General features: G+C 38.1%; 1 protein-coding gene and 1 non-coding gene across 2 annotated transcripts; one reads left to right on the forward strand and one right to left on the reverse strand.

The window, feature by feature from the left end:
• Window positions 1–10,717: 10,717 nt before the first annotated feature.
• Window positions 10,718–11,190, forward strand: LOC110894926 (histone H4). Its single transcript, XM_022142180.2, has one exon. It carries the CDS (start codon window positions 10,772–10,774, stop codon window positions 11,081–11,083), a length of 312 nt encoding a protein of 103 aa, XP_021997872.1. The 5' UTR covers window positions 10,718–10,771; the 3' UTR covers window positions 11,084–11,190.
• A 325-nt stretch (window positions 11,191–11,515) lies between these two features.
• TRNAP-AGG lies at window positions 11,516–11,587 on the reverse strand. Its single transcript has one exon. It is a non-coding gene; the product is annotated as a tRNA-Pro (tRNA).
• Between the last annotated feature and the right edge of the window lie 7,304 nt (window positions 11,588–18,891).

Here is an 18,891-nt window from a genome sequence, read left to right on the forward strand (position 1 = left end):
AAGTGTGAATTCTGGTTAGAGGAGGTTCAGTTTCTGGGTCACATCGTGAATAGTCAGGGAATACACGTCGATCCCGCGAAAATTGAAGCCGTCAAAAGTTGGATTACGCCTAAGAACCCGTCTGAAGTTCGTTCTTTTCTCGGACTAGCGGGCTATTATCGACGATTTATTGAAGGATTCTCCAAGATCGCCGTGCCGCTTACTGTTCTTACTCATAAAGACAAGCCTTTTGTGTGGGGAACCGCACAAGAGTCTGCCTTTCAAACCCACAAGCACATGCTGTGCAACGCTCCGATTGTTACACTGCCCGACGGAAGCGACGACTTCGTTGTCTATTGTGATGCTTCCAACCTTTGCCTTGGTTGTGTTCTTATGCAACAGGACAAGGTTATAGCTTACGCATCTCGTCAGCTCAAGATCCACGAGAAGAACTATACAACCCATGACCTCGAGCTAGGCGCAGTTGTCTTTGCATTAAAGATTTGGCGACACTACTTGTATGGTACCAAGTGTACGATCTTCACCGATCACAGGAGTTCACAACATATCTTCAATCAGAGGGAACTTAATATGCGTCAACGCTGATGGGTAGAAATCCTCAACGATTACGACTGTGAGATTCGTTATCACCCAGGCAAGGCGAATGTGGTTGCCGACGCGCTCAGCAGAAAGAGTTATGTGCTCAGTATCCGAAACGTTCAAGCCCAGCATAATCTCGAAGCCCTCATCCGCGAAGCCCAGCATGCGTGTTTTAATGAACGCACCTTGAAGAAAGAAAGGATTTATCACGATGGAGCTCAGCTTGTAAGCAAGGCAGATGGGATTTTCTACCATCTGGACCGAATTTGGATCCCTAAGCGGACCGATTTGCAAAAGATTATCATGAATGAAGCCCACAAATCCCGATATTCTATTCATCTCGGCGCTGATAAGATGTACCAGGACCTGCGTTATAAGTACTGGTGGCCGGGCATGAAACGGGATATCGCTCTTTACGTTGGAAGTTGCTTAACTTGCGCAAGAGTCAAGGCTGAACATCAAAGACCTTCTGGCTTACTCGAACAACCTCCAATTCCCATATGGAAGTGGGAGAGTATAGCTATGGATTTCATAACCAAACTTCCTACCACTCCATCTGGTCACTACAGTATCTGGGTCATTGTTGATCATTTGACCAAATCAGCCCACTTCTTGCCGATACGAGAAGACTATAAGGTGGAACGACTAGCCCAAATCTACACCGACGAGATCATCCGTAATCATGGTACGCCTCGTGACATCATCTCAGATCGTGACGCTCGGTTTACTTCGAGATTGTGGGAAACGTTTCAAGCAGCTCTTGGTACGAAGCTTAACCTGAGTACCACATTCCATCCCCAAACCGACGGACAGACTCAGAGGACGATCCGTACTCTTGAAGACATGCTCCGTGCGTTTGTCATAGATTTTGGTGGTAGTTGGAACAAACACCTGCCGCTAGTCGAATTCTCGTATAATAACAGCTATCATGCCAGCATCCAAATGGCACCATTCGAGGCGTTGTATGGAAGAAGATGTCGATCGCCCATTGTGTGGCACGAGATCGGTCATTCGTAATTAACCGGTCCCGAAATACTACAAGAAACGACTGACAAAATCCTCCCGATTAGAGACAATTTGGTAAAAGCTCGAAGTAGGCAGAAAAGTTACACCGATAGAAGACGCAAGCCCCTTGAATTTGACGTTGGCGACTACGTACTCCTAAAGGTATCCCCTTGGAAGGGTGTAGTTAGATTCGGCAAGAAAGGGAAACTAGCGCCTCGATATGTGGGACCTTTTAAGATTCTGGAAAGGATCGGAAAAGTCGCCTACAGACTCGAACTACCGGAGGAACTTAGCAACGTCCATCCGACTTTCCACGTCTCTAACCTCCGAAAGTGCCTAGCTGATCTTGATCTAATCGTACCGCTCGATGATCTTCAGGTCAACGAAACGTTACACTTCGTGGAAAAGCCTGTTGAAATCATGGATCGCCAAACCAAGCAACTCAGGCGCTCACGCATCCCTATCGTGAAAGTCCGATGGGAAGGCAAACGAGGCGCGGAGTTCACTTGGGCACTTGAAGGCGCCATGAAGGCCAAGTACCCGCAACTGTTTGAATAAAGATCTGAAGCGTCAAATTGGTAAACGTCTCACGGTGATGTGCAGCTTCGAGCCTAATTTCGGGACGAAATTCCCTTAACAAGGGGAGGCTGTAACACCCCGTGTTCTCGAAAGTCAAAGTCAAAGTCCAAGTCAATTTTGACTTCTTTGACTGTTAATGGTCTTTTCTTATTTTTGTATTATGTGGAGTAAGTGTTGTCTAAATAAAATGATCGAATGTTTAATCAATGCGACCGATTTACGAATGTGAATAGTAGGAAGTAACAATGCGATAAAGTTAATCAATCAATAATCAAGCTAATCGACTCATCAATCGAACTCGAGACTCGAACTATGCGAAACTGGTGTGGTAATATTTACGTGTGTGTGTGCCTTATGTGTTACTTGTGCGTGTTTACTTCATGTTTTGTGTGGTATTCAAATCGAATCAATCGAAACCCGAAATTCAATCGCACTCAATCAAAACCGACGTCGAGTGACGAATTACAGATGATTGTATGTTAGATATAGTAGTTGGGACTGAAAGTAATTTGACTAGGAACTCTATCGTATTCGTATCATCGTCCATCGAAATCGAAATATCAAAAGTCGCCGCAAAACACTCAAAAGGGGGTTCCTGATCGAACAGGAATCACTGATCGAACAGGCTAGCCGATCGAACATGCTGTTCGATCGAGCAACCCAACCGATCGGATGCCCTGGCCGATCGGTTACCACTTTCCTCTTTTGGAGCCTATAAATAGGGCTGTCATTGTCTCCTTTTTCCACTTTTGGAAAGCTTTGACCGAACCAGCCCTTATTCTTCACCTTTTCTCAGATTTCTCTCAACTCCGGTAAGTTCCCACTCTAATTCTTGTACATTTTTTATCATAACACGATTTTACACCTTTCTATCTTTCAAAACTTGATTTCTAACCGTGAAATCACCAAGATCTAAGTGTTCTTGGATGATGTCATCATGGTGTTCTTGAAGAACATCATACTTTGGCCTCATTCAACCATGAATAGCTTATATCTAACCGATTTCCACATAAACAAACTAAGATTTGCAAGAATCTTAACATTTTCATGGTGAAAAGGGATTGAAAGAAGAATTCTTGACTTCTTTCAACTCTTTTACACTCAATGCCTTGAAAACCGATAGAAACGGAGCTTGAACCAACCAACTAATCATTCTAACAGTCAAGAGGTTCAAGATTCGGATTCTAACTACGAGGTTCACCAATTTTGGGTTAACCGTTAAACTGCCGTTCCGAACAGTTCACTGGCCGGACTTGGGTGATTCCTGTCCGAACCAGTGAACCAAGTAAGAACCCATGTTCTATGGTTCAACTCGCTGTCAAAATACCTTGAAATCATATCAAAGCAATCAAAACAGCCAAGTGTTAGACGAAAGGCCGACCAGGTCAGAATTGCTGGCCGAACGGCTAGGCTGTTCGAACGAACAGCCCAGCCGATCGGACATGCCAGCCGACCGACCGGGCCAGCCGATCGGCTAGCACATGGCCCCCCACTTTTCAGATTCATGAAGTATACTATTGTTGAGGTGATGTTCGACCGAATATGCTACTCGGTTGGTAAACATTACTCTTCGGATCATGAGATACTATGCTTCAACACTTAATCGATTATACAACTCGTTCGTAGTATGGAGTGCCACCCGATCGAGCATGTTGTTCGATCGAGTGACATCCTGCTGAGTACTACTTCTGAAGTTCCTAACCGATCGGTTAAGCCGGCCGGTCGAACCGACCGTTCGATCGATCGACCTGAAAGGTAAGAACACTTCAGTGTTCTCAAATACTATAAAGAAAACTTCAAAAGGTCAAACCATCATACACAAACACATCCTTCTCAAAGGAAAAAACAATCCACTTGAACTGTCCAAACCGATCGAGCCTCCCGGCCGATCGAGCAGGCTACCCGAACGGTTAGACCAACCGAACGGATAGGACTGTTCGATCGACCAGACCATTCGACCCAATTACACTTGTTTACATTTCCGCGTTACTCATTGTTTTGCTATCGAACTATTCAGGCTAACCCTACTCTCAGCGCTCCCTTCAATCCATAATCAATCACTGTGAGTATACTCGAATCCCTTTTTGCTTTAGCACTTTTGGGTGTTACATACGTTACTTATCAAAATCACAAATCGAACACACTATTCAAACTATTTGAACGCTAACCGATTGCATGTGTTACGTGAATAAATGTATGCTTGTTGTTATGTTTACACGTGGAATTCTGTCTACCTGCCTTAGCAACGTAGTACTATAGTTTGGACTCAGCACCCGTTCTCACGGGGGTTGTTAAGGACAATTACTTGCATGGATTACAATGGTAATCATGTATTGCGAACTGTCTCGGACAGTCAACCCGCAGTCGTTGGTATCGATAGATCCATGTCGATAATTAACATGCATCCTTTCTCTCTGTGTACGTGCTGGTTATGCGTAAACTATTCGAACTCTATATGCTATTATCAAACTTGTATGCTCACCTTTACATTATATGTATTGACTTTACTTTTAACGTATGTGACAGGTTTTTAGGATGCTTACTTGCTCTTCCTGCTGTGAAATAGAGGCTAGGAAAGAGTCTAGAAACCAAGACAATTTATATTTATGTACTTAAATCTGAGTTGTCGGAACATGTTTTGTTTGAAGGATATCTATGTCTATAATAACTAAATTTATCTTATGGGTCACGGTATGGGACGTGATATTTAAACTATTCGGTAATAACAGTTGTTATGGAATTTCTTTGAACAATCTGTTTCGCTCAGTGCCATGCCCCGATGATTCCGCCATCGGTTGGGGTGTGACACCCACAACCATAGCCCGAAACCCATGGGCGGACCCACGTTAAGCGGAACGGGGTCCCCGGACCTCAATCTTTTTTTTAAAAAGTAGTAGAAGCGGTATATAAAATTTTCTATTGACCCCATAAAATAATTTAGTTGGACCCCATAACAATGAGATTGAGTCTGGTGTAGTGGTAAAACCCCTTGTTTGCACACAAAAGGTCTTGGGTTCAATACATGTTTGTTTCATTTTTTTGTGTTTTTTTTTAAACCTGATTTTAAATTAATCACTCTATTTTTTTTTCCTATTTCATTTTTTCTCACCTATGTTTAGCTGAATGTGTAGTAAATAAAACTTGTAATTTAGTTATGATATTGTTTTCTATTATGTTTCTCGACCCGAACAACGACCGACCCAAAAAATTTGAACACCGGAAAAATTGGACCCCATTGTCCAAAAATCCTGGGTCCGCCACTGCCGAAACCCACATGTCCATCCGACTGGACATCTTTTATTCTTGAAATGTGGGGGTGGAACACTTCTGGAATTTGATTTTTGAATCTGAGAGCATATTCAAGCGTTCCATCATCAGTGATTAATGGAAACTCATGGTCCTCGCAAGGCTCTATTTTTCGTGAAGCCGTTGAGCAACTGCGTCGCATTAACGACCTTTGAGACTTTTGAGACAATGCAGATGTAGATGGTATTAGAGAATCTTGCGACTGTACGTAAGAGTTGTGTCGAGGAGGGTCACACCTACTCTGTCCGGAAGGCCCAACTGAGCCATTTCTAGTAGCTTGTTTTCTCCTTTGTTGTTAGACCTTGGAAGTTGGACGCTCGCGAGTGTTTTCTTGTACTACAGGCGGTTTTTTGTCGCTCATAAATGGGTTTATCACCGCCTTGATCTTGATATGATGTTTTTCTTCACTTGCGGGGGTTGGGAACACATTTTCTGTTTCACATCTTCGAATTCTTTTTCTACATCAACCTCTTCATCATCAATTATTGATGGATTTAGGTCAAGTTTTCTCCAGAAAAATGTCTATATCATCGAGGTGAATAATGCGTTCAGCAAAAAAAGCATTACACATGCATATTAAATTAATACAATAAAACATTTTTTTATAAGTCTATAACTACCTGTATTTTGCAATCTTTCCAGACGACAGGCACATAACAACCCGTAACTCGTGTACAGTTGGCAGCCACATGTTGATCCAAATGACCGCAGCGTGCATAGTCTCTGTGTTAGCTCGTTTTCTAGTTGGTTAAGAGCATGGATGGAAACTTTATAAAGTAGGTTGCGAAACAAAGGTATCTCAAGGTGGTGGTTCATTCGCTTGGTGTGACTTTCTTCCAAACATTTCTTTATTTGTGTATATTGTTTTAGTACCAAGGTGTCCACCTTTTTCACCAAGGTTTCCATACTACATTTCGGTGTATTAAGTTGTTTCTTTAATGCAACATGTGCGTCTTCAACTCTATTTGTCGTATTTTGGTAAAATGTTAGCGTTTGATTGGTCCATGCAGTTACAAATTTACAGCGGGATGTGTTTAACCAGTTACCCACAGGTAATCCAAAACATCTGAAAAAAATTAACATATTATATATCTATTTAAATGAATGTATTAACTTAAGAGAAAACGTACGTTTACGTTGTTGATTGAGAAGGTGTCTGTGAAGGTTGACGAGGTTATGATCGTATAACTCCTTGTTAGCAGAATCACACACTGTTTTCCACTGACGAACAAAGTCCTCCCAATCTGGTTAAGTAAATGAATTCTTGCAGTGCTTTACGATATTTTGTAAGATGTTGCACCTGCAGAGATATCTATGTGCAGCAGGCAATATTTTTTTACACGCATTTATTAGTGCTTAGTCTCTGCCCGTAAGAATTACACACGACTCCATACAATCGTGCAACAAAGACCTGATCCTCTCCAGGACCCAAACGTACGTTACCTCCTGCTAGTTTGAAAAAAATGCATGCACAACACAAATGGTTTGGTTTGTCGACGTCATATCCACAACTTGCAAAAATGGAATATTGTACATGTTAGTTTTGTAGGTCGCATCGATCATAAGCACATGCGGGAATGCCCGCCACATTTCAAAGGACTTGTCGTGACAGAAAAATATATTCTCAACGACATTGTTGGAAGGTTCCTGTAACACCCCGAAAACTTAAACTCTTTTATTACAAATATGTTGTCGGTAAATAAGCAAAATAAACTAACTAGGAATGACACTAACCTAGTTAGATAGTGACTTATGAGTGGGTTAAACACTTAAAATAAAATAAGAACGAATTTTGAGGGACTAAATGTGTTAAAATTGAAACTTGATTCAATAAAATAAAATAAAATGCACCAAACACACACAAAAGTGTGTGTATGGTCGATTGAAACACAGAGGGCGACACAGAGCTCCCCTTCAAACCCTAAATCCTCACAAATCTCACAAATTGAAGGTCAAGATGAATTCCAAAACGAAATTCGAGCCTGGATTAGTGATCTCCATTGTAAGGGGGTCATAAGGTATGTGAAATTTGATAGAAAATCTCTAATTGAAATTCTCATGAACTTAGGGAATTCGAAATCTGTTGATGCATTATTGTTATATGGATAGAATAGGAACGATATAGTGTCTAGGAGTAAACCCTAGACAACAATATGTGAAATCATGTTTAATTTCTGAAAATTTCATGAACACCGTGAAGGTGATTAGTGGGTTTTGTGGAACTTGATAAACACTAGGATTTTGATTGTTGTACTAGTGTAATCTAAATTCTATGAAGTGAATTCTGATTGATTGATGTTAAATTTGATGGGAAATTGCCCGTTTAATGTTAATCTTGGCTAGACAACAAGCTACGAAATTGATAATGAATTGTGAGAAATTTGTGCCTTTAAGGTGTTTGTAAGAACGCCTTAAAGAAGGCTTAAAACTGTAAATTTGGGTTAAAACGCGTATTTGTAAATTTCGGCAAACTATGCGTTATGTGTTAAGAAAAAAAATTCTAAACGGGTTGTGGTTGAACTCTATAGGAAAGGATACCGGAGCGTCAAGTGGACACGCCAGTGGCGACTTGCGTTTAAAGGGCGTGCTTTGAAGGTATGTAACTTGTTATGTTACAATATATAAATTAGATATTTAAATGTTCATAGCCGTATTTAGAATAAAGGTTGGTATTAGTTGAAGTGACATTGTTCACTATTTGATTGAATGAGTTGAAATTAGATTAGGAAGCGTTTGGTAGTCATTAGAAATGGAGGATTCCGTAATTGAGCCAAACGGATCCTATAATTGGTTAGTAGTAGCAAAAGTGTGTTTTGATTGTCATTAGGCGATGACGGATCACAAGAGCGTGAAGCCATAAGTTGGTAATGAAACGCCGGTGGTCGTAAGCCCTGGAAGTTGGGGTAAATACGCCTTGTAGCCATAAGTTTGTTACTAGTTAAATTAGTACAAAAACTGAACGGGTCAAATAAATACATTGTGCATTTATTGGTTCCCAGCCGTACATTCTATTTTTGACCGAATGATTATGATAGACGCGTCGTTAATTTTATTACAGACATATAGGAAAAAGAATCACTTAAAACGGATTATCGGATTGAAAGTTATGAACAATTGAAGTTGGATTTGTGCTAAAACTTAGAGCTGGGAATTTGCAACTCAAAACATGAAACAGACTGTGAAAAATAGGGTGTCGCGCCACGCAACACCGAATTAACAACATCGTCGCGCGACGCGACGGCAGTGGCGGGCCGCGAAGGCTGAGCCGGTAGCCGTCGCGGGGCTCGACAGCCTCAATAAGCAGCATGTTTGTTTTTCATTGTTTAAGCCATATAACTTGTTTATACTTGATTTTAAGATGTCAAAATTAACAATTTATGTGGTTTTGACCATAGGTGATGATGGACTTAATCCGGATGGCGATCAAGCATCTTTTCAAGAACCGAACACAATCTTTTGAAGCTTTCGCGATTAGTTAACTCTGTTTATGACAATGTTTATGTTGTTGACACTTAAATACTTGTTTTGGCATTGTTAAACTAGTAGTAGTTATCTAGTATGTTAACTCTATGAAAATTTCCTTATGAATGATTTGTCAAACGAAGTTTTTGGTATATAAAATGCTTAGTTTATATTAAATTATTATAAAAACAAGATGGGCGTTACAGTTCCGCCTGGATGTAATAGGCCATCCTTTTCTACTGGAGGATTTGTTCCAGTCTCTGCATGGGACTCATTTTTTATCGAACTTTGAGGCCCTAATCTTTTGGCGAGCATTGCGCATATCCTTCAGAACACATTTGTTTTCAGGGTTCTGTTCGGTTACGGCTTTCCAGATTGTATAGATTGTATGGGGTTATATGTCTTGATCTGTCAACTCTTGTACCAGTCTAAACTCATTAGGAGTAAGTATTCTGACATATGCGTAAAACCCTCCAGATGTTCAGCAGGGCCATTGTTATGCTTCTCATTAAAATTTTTGTGCAGATAATCTATCTGCCAAGCTCGACGACTTTGGTCGAGACGACCTATCACCATAAAAGGGTATGCGCATTTTTTGTTGCGGGTTTTCCTAACCGTGGGCTTACTCTCATGCTCACCACTACGACAATATTGGAGCCATGTCTAGTGATCCTTGGACCGAATAGTAACAATAACGTAATGGTAAATTTAACAAACTAAAAAAACAATGGGTAAAACGTAATGGTAAATTTAACGCCGAATACAAAAAAGTAAATAAATACTTACCTCGTTGAGGTCTGGCAACAACGATTCCTTATGATGGAGACGAAAGCTGGACATGACCTCCCCCGCGTAATCATCATTTCCTCTCCCATCGTAAGAATCAAGGACAACAGGCCCCTCCTAAAACAAAGGGTGTTCTAAGTATTTCATAAACAAAACAAGTTAAAAAAAATGCTATACCACACTACTTCCCGAAATAAACGTGTTCGTGTTTGTGTCAGATCGCCGAAAATGTAATTAAGGTTGAACCAAGACATCGTGGAATCGAATATAAAGAAAAAATAAAGAGAGCGGAATGATTTTGTGAATCTTCATCTTCATCGTTTATAAAGGCTAAGCAGAATGCAAAATCACATACCAATACGGGTCGTATAGGCCTATACGACCCGTATATGGCTGACGTAATATTGTTTTCCATCACTTTATGTCACTGTTGATTGACAGAAAGCTACCTTGTACATGATACAGATCGTATAAGCCTATACGATCCATATAGGGTTTGCATGTGAACCCTGTCTGTCAGAATTGATAGGCAACCTTTTACCAATACACATCGTATTAGAAGAGCATACAACAACAACAACAACAACCATACCCAGTAAATCTCACATCGTATTAGAAGAGCATTTGAAGACAATATCAACCTTTGATTGACCTTGGAAGTTAAAGTTACCCTAATACAGATTATACAGGCCTATACGACCCGTATTATTGGTGTCAATTTGTTTCGGCAAAGTGTGCGAACCATAAATATTTATTATGCCGTCGGTAATATAAGAAATTTCAAAATATGAAAAATTCTAGAATCCATACACATACCACGTCATCGATCCACCAGTTATTTAACAAAAACTCCAGTCCGTCGATCCTAACTCCATCAACGTCTCACAATGATTTAAACCTCACAACGCGGATCTGTAATCTCCACCGTCCATCATTTCCACATAAAATTCAAAACCCCCAATTCCTCCAGCAATTCCTTTATATAAACCCTAATCCACTACCCAATTTCATACCACAAATCAATACTTTGTCAAATCGAAATCTCACTGCAACAATGTCTGGACGCGGAAAGGGAGGAAAGGGGCTGGGAAAGGGAGGAGCAAAGCGTCACCGGAAAGTTCTCCGGGATAACATTCAGGGTATCACCAAACCTGCAATCAGGAGGCTCGCTAGAAGAGGTGGAGTCAAGAGAATCAGCGGTCTCATATACGAAGAGACTCGTGGCGTTCTGAAGATATTTTTGGAGAATGTGATTCGTGACGCTGTTACCTACACGGAGCACGCTCGCCGGAAAACAGTGACGGCGATGGATGTCGTCTATGCTTTGAAGAGGCAAGGAAGAACTTTGTACGGTTTCGGAGGTTAATGGTCAAGTCTGTGATGATATTATATGGAATATGTAATTGTTGAAGTTAATCTGATGTTAATGGAATCAATGCTCAAGTTTTATCATCGAAGTTTATAATTCGTTCTGATTTTGTGTTATTTTTATGCTTTTGAAACTGGATAAAAGTGACACTTCAAATTGCAGATCTAGAGTTTTATTGAGAAGCTAAAATTGAGCTAGTTGGAATGGGTTGGATCGAATAAACAATATATTGATAACTTGTAAAATAAGTATGTAGAAAATTTTCACTTGTGCTGGGTCTTAAAATGGAAGAAATTGGTAAACGTGGTCAAAGCATTGGTTGCAGTATTATCTTAAGCTACAAAACCATAGGTAAATTGGAACAAAAAAGCTGGGTTTTTTTTTTTTTTTTTAAATGTAAAACGTAAGACTGAAAAAAATGTAAATGAGGGGGCATTCCGAGAATTGAACTCGGGACCTCTCGCACCCTAAGCGAGAATCATACCACTAGACCAAATGCCCTTTATATGACAACGTTGAAATGAAATCTTATAACTAATAATTCTACTTTGGTTTTGGGTTTTATGCATATTTTAGTGTTATGTTTTTCTAGAATTCTTTAAACATATACTAGGTTAGAACCCCGTGTAATACACGGAGTTAAATAAATGTTGTTTTATACACGGGATAATAACAAAAAGTTATATTTTTAAAAACCTCGTTAAGATATTGCATTACATGGGTTAAATAAACCTGTGTATCGTTAAGATATGTTTAAAAAAAATAAACTTTGATTTACTATTTATTTACTAAAATATGAGAGGATTAAGTCCTATTGGAATCCTATTTTAATCACAAAATTAATAATGCATTGCATGGGTTTAATAAACCTGTGTATCGTTAAGATATGTTTAAAAAAATAAACTTTGATGTACTATTTATTTACTAAAATATGAGAGGATTAAGACCTATTAGAATCCTATTTTAATCACAAAATAAATAATGCATTGCATGGGTTTAATAAACCTGTGTATCGTTAAGATATGTTTAAAAAAATAAACTTTGATGTACTATTTATTTACTAAAATATGAGAGGATTAAGATGTATTAGAATCCTATTTTAATCACAAAATAAATGATGCATTGCAATGTATTAGAATCCTATTTTAATCACAAAATAAATAATGCATTGCATGGGTTAAATAAACCCGTGTATCGTTAAAATATGTTTAAAAAAAAATAAACAATATTTGAAAAAAACACATTTTATCCAAAAATTAATATGCGTGGCAACAAACCTTTAATCAAAGATAGGAAAAATACATTTTATTTTAAAATAATCAAATTTTTAAAATGGATGCTTATCATATTTATTTAATTTTTAAAAATTAAGTATAGATGGATGAGATATATTTATCATATCTATTTAAATTTTAAAAATTAAGTAGATATAAATATTTGAAAGTTAATATCAACTTTGGAATTCGTATGAATTCTTATTAGATTTAATTAAATATTATTGATAATAAAAATTTGTATTAGATTAGATTTTAGATTTGATTAAATATTATTAATAATAAGAATTTGTATTAGTTAAAATATGTTTAAAAAAATAAACAATATTTGAAAAAAACACATTTTATCCAAAAATTAATATGCGTGGCAACAAACCTTTAATCAAAGATAGGAAAAATACATTTTATTTTAAAATAATCAAATTTTTAAAATGGATACTTATCATATTTATTTAATTTTTAAAAATTAAGTATAGATGGATGAGAGATATTTATCATATCTATTTAAATTTAAAATATTAAGTAGATATAAATATTTGAAAGTTAATATCAACTTTGGAATTCGTATGAATTCCTATTAGATTTGATTAAATATTATTGATAATAAAAATTTGTATTAGATTAGATTTTAGATTTGATTAAATATTATTAATAATAAGAATTTGTATTAATTTAGATTAAATATTATTTTTTTTAGTATTATTAATAATTTTAATGGGTGGAGATATAATAGGAAGTTTATTTGGCTAGGAAGGATAGGAAGTGATCTTGACCATCCATTAAGTTAATCAAAGGCTAAGATTAAATCAGGGAAATTGAAAGGAAGAAAAGAGGCGCGTGAGTTTATTCAAGGGCATTCTAGTCAATCCAAGCCAATAGTTTCTCTCTCCTCCAATTCCCCCCCATTTTTTAAACGTTAATAACTCTTTCATACGACATTATTTTTTTATAAAAATTGCACCAAAAAAACGAGCGTTTTTTTATCTTTAAAACGAGTATACTATTGCTATATTTTAAAAAAAAATTTTAAACCCAGTTGCGTAAAACGCAATAGAAAAACCACGTAAAACTCAATGAAAAAAAAACCTAAAAAATGACATTTTTCTAAAACGCAATGCACCAAAAACACAAAGAAATGACTTATTTGTAAAACGCAATGGCCAGAAAACACATAGAAATGTCTTATTTGTAAAACGCAATGGCCAGAAAACACATAAAAAAGTGTTTTATCTAAAACGCAATGCACCAAAAACACAAAGAAATGACTTATTTGTAAAACGCAATGGCCAGAATACACTTAAAATGTCTGTTTTCTAAAACGCAATGGACTGAAACACATAAAAAAGTGTTTTACCTAAAACGCAATGCACCAAAAACACAAAGAAATGTCTTATATGTAAAACGCAATGGCCAGAAAACACTTAAAAATGACTCATTCTAAAACGCAATGGACTGAAAACACCTAAAAAATGTGTTTTACTTAAAACGCAATGACTAAAAACACATAAAATTGTCACACCCCTTTCTGTGGCGGAAGCACGAGGTGTGATCATGAAAGGTTCTCATTGCATACGAAAGGTAAACATACTATATGCTCGAAAATAACTTTAAACATTACATTACCGAAAACATAAGTCAAGTGTTTACAACACATGATAGCATATTGTCTTAAAAGTTACAACTTTATTTAACGATAAACAAAGCGACATCCACGAGCATGCGTAGGACCACGCGCACATCCACCTTTAGTTACCTGAAATACATGTGAGTTTTGGAAAAACATCAACATAATGTTGGTGTGAATTCATGCAGTGATTGTTTTTGAATGTTTAATATCCTTGAATGAAAACATAGTATAAAACTGGTAGAATGAATGAATGTTTGAATGTAACTCGTAAAACGTATGTATAACTGGGTACTATGACTGTTTGAATGTGTGAGTTTTGCTAGTGGTTTGCAAGGCCACTAACATATGTCACGACATAGGAAGCCACCAAACCTAGGCATTTTTGTCGACTTGACTGAGACACAGAAGCACTCATTGGTAGAAGTAGGCCAAGAGTGGGGTTGCCTGAAACCCATTAGATCTAACCTTTTGTTCCGCGGTCTGAATGTATACGTTGATTAATGGTGCTTATGGTACCCTATTCGAGACATGGTCTGGAATGTTTCACTTGAATGTTTTTGTACCCATCATAACATATGCAAACAATATTCAATTTGTGACATGTATTTCACCCCCGAAGTGTAAAACAAAAACAGTTAAAGAAAAGGGGGAGCATGAACTCACAACTTTGCGTTCCTTGCGTCGTAAACTTCACCGGATTTGCTTAATTAACGTCGTAACCTATACGCGTTTTCTTATCGTTAGTCACTAGACTTGCGTCGCACAAGTTCAGTCACTCACTTTTGTGTATATTTTCTTGTGTTAAAAATATTTTATATTTTTAACTAAATGTCTTACTTATATTATTTTCTCACAAATAAATATAAGTCTTTTGTGTTTTGTACTTTGCACCCGAATTATGTGTCTAGTATATTGTATGTGTATCTTCATGTTTATACTCCTCATGAGTATTTAGTGTATTTTTTTACGTCTTAATACGCTAGCATGTATAACACATATGGTATACACTTAGCACAAAAGTTGGTGATAAATAATATATATATTTTTCTTTCAAAAATGCATACTTATATCCCTTTTTATGCTTGAAGAAATCCTCATTTCTTATCACCAAAAATTAGGGAAACCTTGGTAATACTCTTAAATACATTTTTAGGGAATAAGTTTCTCAAAAACTTATATTTTTCTAAGTGTCAAGATTTATAAAAATTTTGACAGAGTTTCCCCTAAAAATGGAGGTTTCCCATGTTTTCAAAACATGTGTTTATTTTCTTTTAAATCGTCAACAATCATCAACAACAATTATCAACAATAATCATCAACAACAATCACTAATTTTCCCCATTTCATGAACTTGAATACTTACCAAAATTGTGTAGTAACTTACTAGCACATTTAGTAAGTCTTGTTATCTTTATAAATAAGTTTGATTTCTTAAAAACCTTATTTTTAAAGAATATGAAGTTTCACAACTTCTAGTCAGTTTTTACGAAAATTATTTCTTTGCTAAAAACTTTTGTTACACAAGTGTCCACACACTTGTTTGTTCACAAAAATCACTTTTGTTTGTGTAAGATCCGGTTTAGAACATGTGATTTCTTTTGACGCTTGGTCTTTTGAAAATACCACTTGTAGATACATAGATCGGCTAGTTTTAAACACTATTTCACAAGTAAAACGCTTTTACACAAGTTCATGATTCGTATGTGGTAGAGCTTCACCCTTTAACCCTTGTTTCATTCAAAACAACCTTATGTCATGATTCATGATCACGACCAAACCGGGTTAAACGATGATCCGAGCTACCACAACATAGATCGGGTCTAAATAATCACAAATTTCAATTACTACAACATTTACACAACTAGTGAGCTTTTAACCATCGTTTTTCATGTTTTTAGTAGACTTTAATGAACCATTTTGTAAGATTTCGAGTTTTAATCATTACACATCACATTAACCACTTCAAAATAGTTCAAGAAGGTGTATTAAGTAACATACCACTAGCTCGAGGCTAGGGAGGAATCTAAGCGCAAATGAAGTGGATAAAAGCTAGAGGATGAGGTCCTTCGATCTCCGAGTGTACCAAGCCTTCTTATGCGTGACACTTGACACTTGTATGATGTTGGAATGTGAAGAACAAAATCGAAAAATATGATGGATGATCAAGGGGTGTTTGGCCGAAAGTTTTGAGGGAGAGGAGAGAGTAGTTTTATGGTGTTGGGTGGTGAATTGTCTAATGTGCCATCTCAAGGTATTTATAGACATTCCATATGGCATATTCCTAGCATATTCCTGGCATATTCCTGGAATATTCCTAGCATATTCCTGGCATATTCCTGGAATATTCCTAGCATATTCCTGGCATATTCCTGGAATATTCCTAGCATATTCCTGGAATATTCCTGGAATATTCCTAGCATATTCCTAGGTTTTCTGCGTTGTCTGCGTTTTGCAGTGTAAGCACTGTGTCGCGTAGGAACACACGGTACGCGCTAAAACATGAAAAAAAAATAACGTTTTTAAGCGTTTTCACTTATTTTTTTCAACACGAACCTGATTAAAATTAAATTTTAATCATAACAGAATATTTGTGGGATTAAATATTATCCGGGCGGCCATCAACGTTCGTTTCGCAGTTTTGTCGTAATTAGTTATGCTCTTAAAGTGTGTTTCGGGTGCTTTTAGTGCTTATTTTTGCTTTCGCAATGTCTATAAATTAAACCCTTATATGTATTCTCGGGTTTTAATGTATTCTTGTCGTAGGACCTACACCTAGGCCTCCATTCTAATGTCTGTCTGCTTTCTGCAGTTCTGTTGACACATTGTGTCTTACCGGTGAGTTTGCTTAGTATTTTTTGACGCAACGCTCTCGTTTATGCATAAAGCAATATTTTGTAGTATACAACGTGCATGAATTCACTTGTTTAACATGTGTTCAGACATTGCTGACAATTAAGCACATAATTGTAGTTATTAAATAATAATTAAAGTGTACGGAAGTTACCGGTTTGGTGCTAGTTGTCACAGTCTCCCCCCGTTAAAAGAATTTCGTCCCGAAATTCAGGATGGACTAACCCTTGCAGGAGTCTCTTTGAATAGGTGGGGATACTTTTCTTTGAACTGGTCTTCACGTTCCCACGTGTACTCGGGTCCGTGCTTAGAGTTCCAACGTACTTTGACAAGCTTCACACTGCTCCTCCTGGTCTTGTTGACCTTCCAGTCGGTAATCTCAACGGGTTGTTCTGTAAATCGGAGGGCTTCATCAATATGCACTTCATCCATTGGGATGATCACGTTTTCTTGTGTTGGACTCTTCTTCAGGTTGGATACATGAAACGTATCATGTACTTCATTAAGTTCTTCCGGTAACTCCAACTTGTATGCCACGGTACCAATTCTTTTCAATATTCTGAATGGTCCGATGTATCGTGGATTCAGCTTTCCACGCTTTCCAAATCTGACTACGCCCTTCCAAGGTGAGACCTTTAACAACACTTTGTCTCCCACCTCGAATTCTACTGATTTTCTTTTCGGATCAGCGTAGCTCTTTTGTCGATCTCGAGCCGCCTTAATGCGCTCTCGGATCTGTGCAATCTTGTCAGTTGTCTCTTGAACGAGTTCAGGACCAACCATACGTTTATCTCCGGCATCTGCCCAACATAAGGGCGATCGACACTTGCGGCCATACAGAGCTTCGAACGGCGCGGCCTTTATGCTTGTATGATAACTGTTATTGTAGGAAAACTCAACTAAGGGTAGGTGAGTATCCCAGCTGCCGCCTAGATCCATGACACATGCGCGAAGCATATCTTCTAACGTTTGTATAGTCCGTTCGCTCTGGCCGTCTGTTTGCGGATGGGATGCCGTGCTTAGATCTAACTGAGATCCAAAGGCTTCCTGAAATGATTGCCAGATTCTTGAGACAAAGCGTCCATCTCTGTCTGAAATGATTGAGATAGGCACTCCGTGACGTGCCACAATTTCTCTTAAGTATATTTCTGCAAGCTTTCCAGTGCTGTCCTTTTCTCGGATTGGTAGGAAATGCGCAGATTTGGTCAACCGATCAATTATTACCCATATCATGTCGTGCCCTCTCGGGGTCCTGGGTAATTTCGTTATGAAGTCCATCGAGATTTGTTCCCACTTCCACACGGGAATCTCTGGTTGTTGTAGTAGACCGGACGGTTTTTGATATTCGGCCTTAACCTTAGCACAGGTTAGGCATTTTCCAACATAGACAGCAACATCGCTTTTGAGTCTCGGCCACCAATAGTACTCTTTCAAGTCTTGATACATCTTGTCCGATCCTGGGTGGATCGAATACCTCGATTTGTGGGCTTCATTAAGGATGACTTCTCGTATGCCACCATAGAGTGGAACCCAAATACGCTTCTTGAAGTATAAGGCTCCCTCTTCATTTGGCGCCATGTACTTCAATGCACCTCGGAGGTATTCAGCTTTGCGGTTCTCTCCTTTAAGAGCTTCTTGTTGTGCATCACGAATGCATGCAGTGAAGTTCGTTCGAATGGTCATTTCTAACGCTCGAACTCTTAGGGTCTTACCCCTTTCTTTTCGGCTCAATGCGTCTGCTACAACGTTTGCCTTTCCTGGGTGGTACTTAATCTCACAGTCGTAATCATTTAGCAGCTCGACCCATCGCCGCTGGCGCATATTCAATTCCTTCTGATCAAATATGTGTTGCAGGCTTTTGTGATCTGTGAAGATTGTACATCGAGTACCATATAGATAGTGTCGCCAGATTTTCAAGGCGAATACCACTGCGCCCAGTTCAAGGTCATGAGTGGTATAATTTCTTTCGTGCACCTTCAGTTGCCTTGACGCGTAAGCGATGACTTTTTGGCGTTGCATGAGCACGCAACCCAAGCCTTGTCGCGAAGCGTCGC

The sequence above is a fragment of the Helianthus annuus genome, chromosome 12 (genome assembly GCF_002127325.2).
Source record: "Helianthus annuus cultivar XRQ/B chromosome 12, HanXRQr2.0-SUNRISE, whole genome shotgun sequence".
Lineage (NCBI taxonomy): Eukaryota > Viridiplantae > Streptophyta > Magnoliopsida > Asterales > Asteraceae > Helianthus > Helianthus annuus.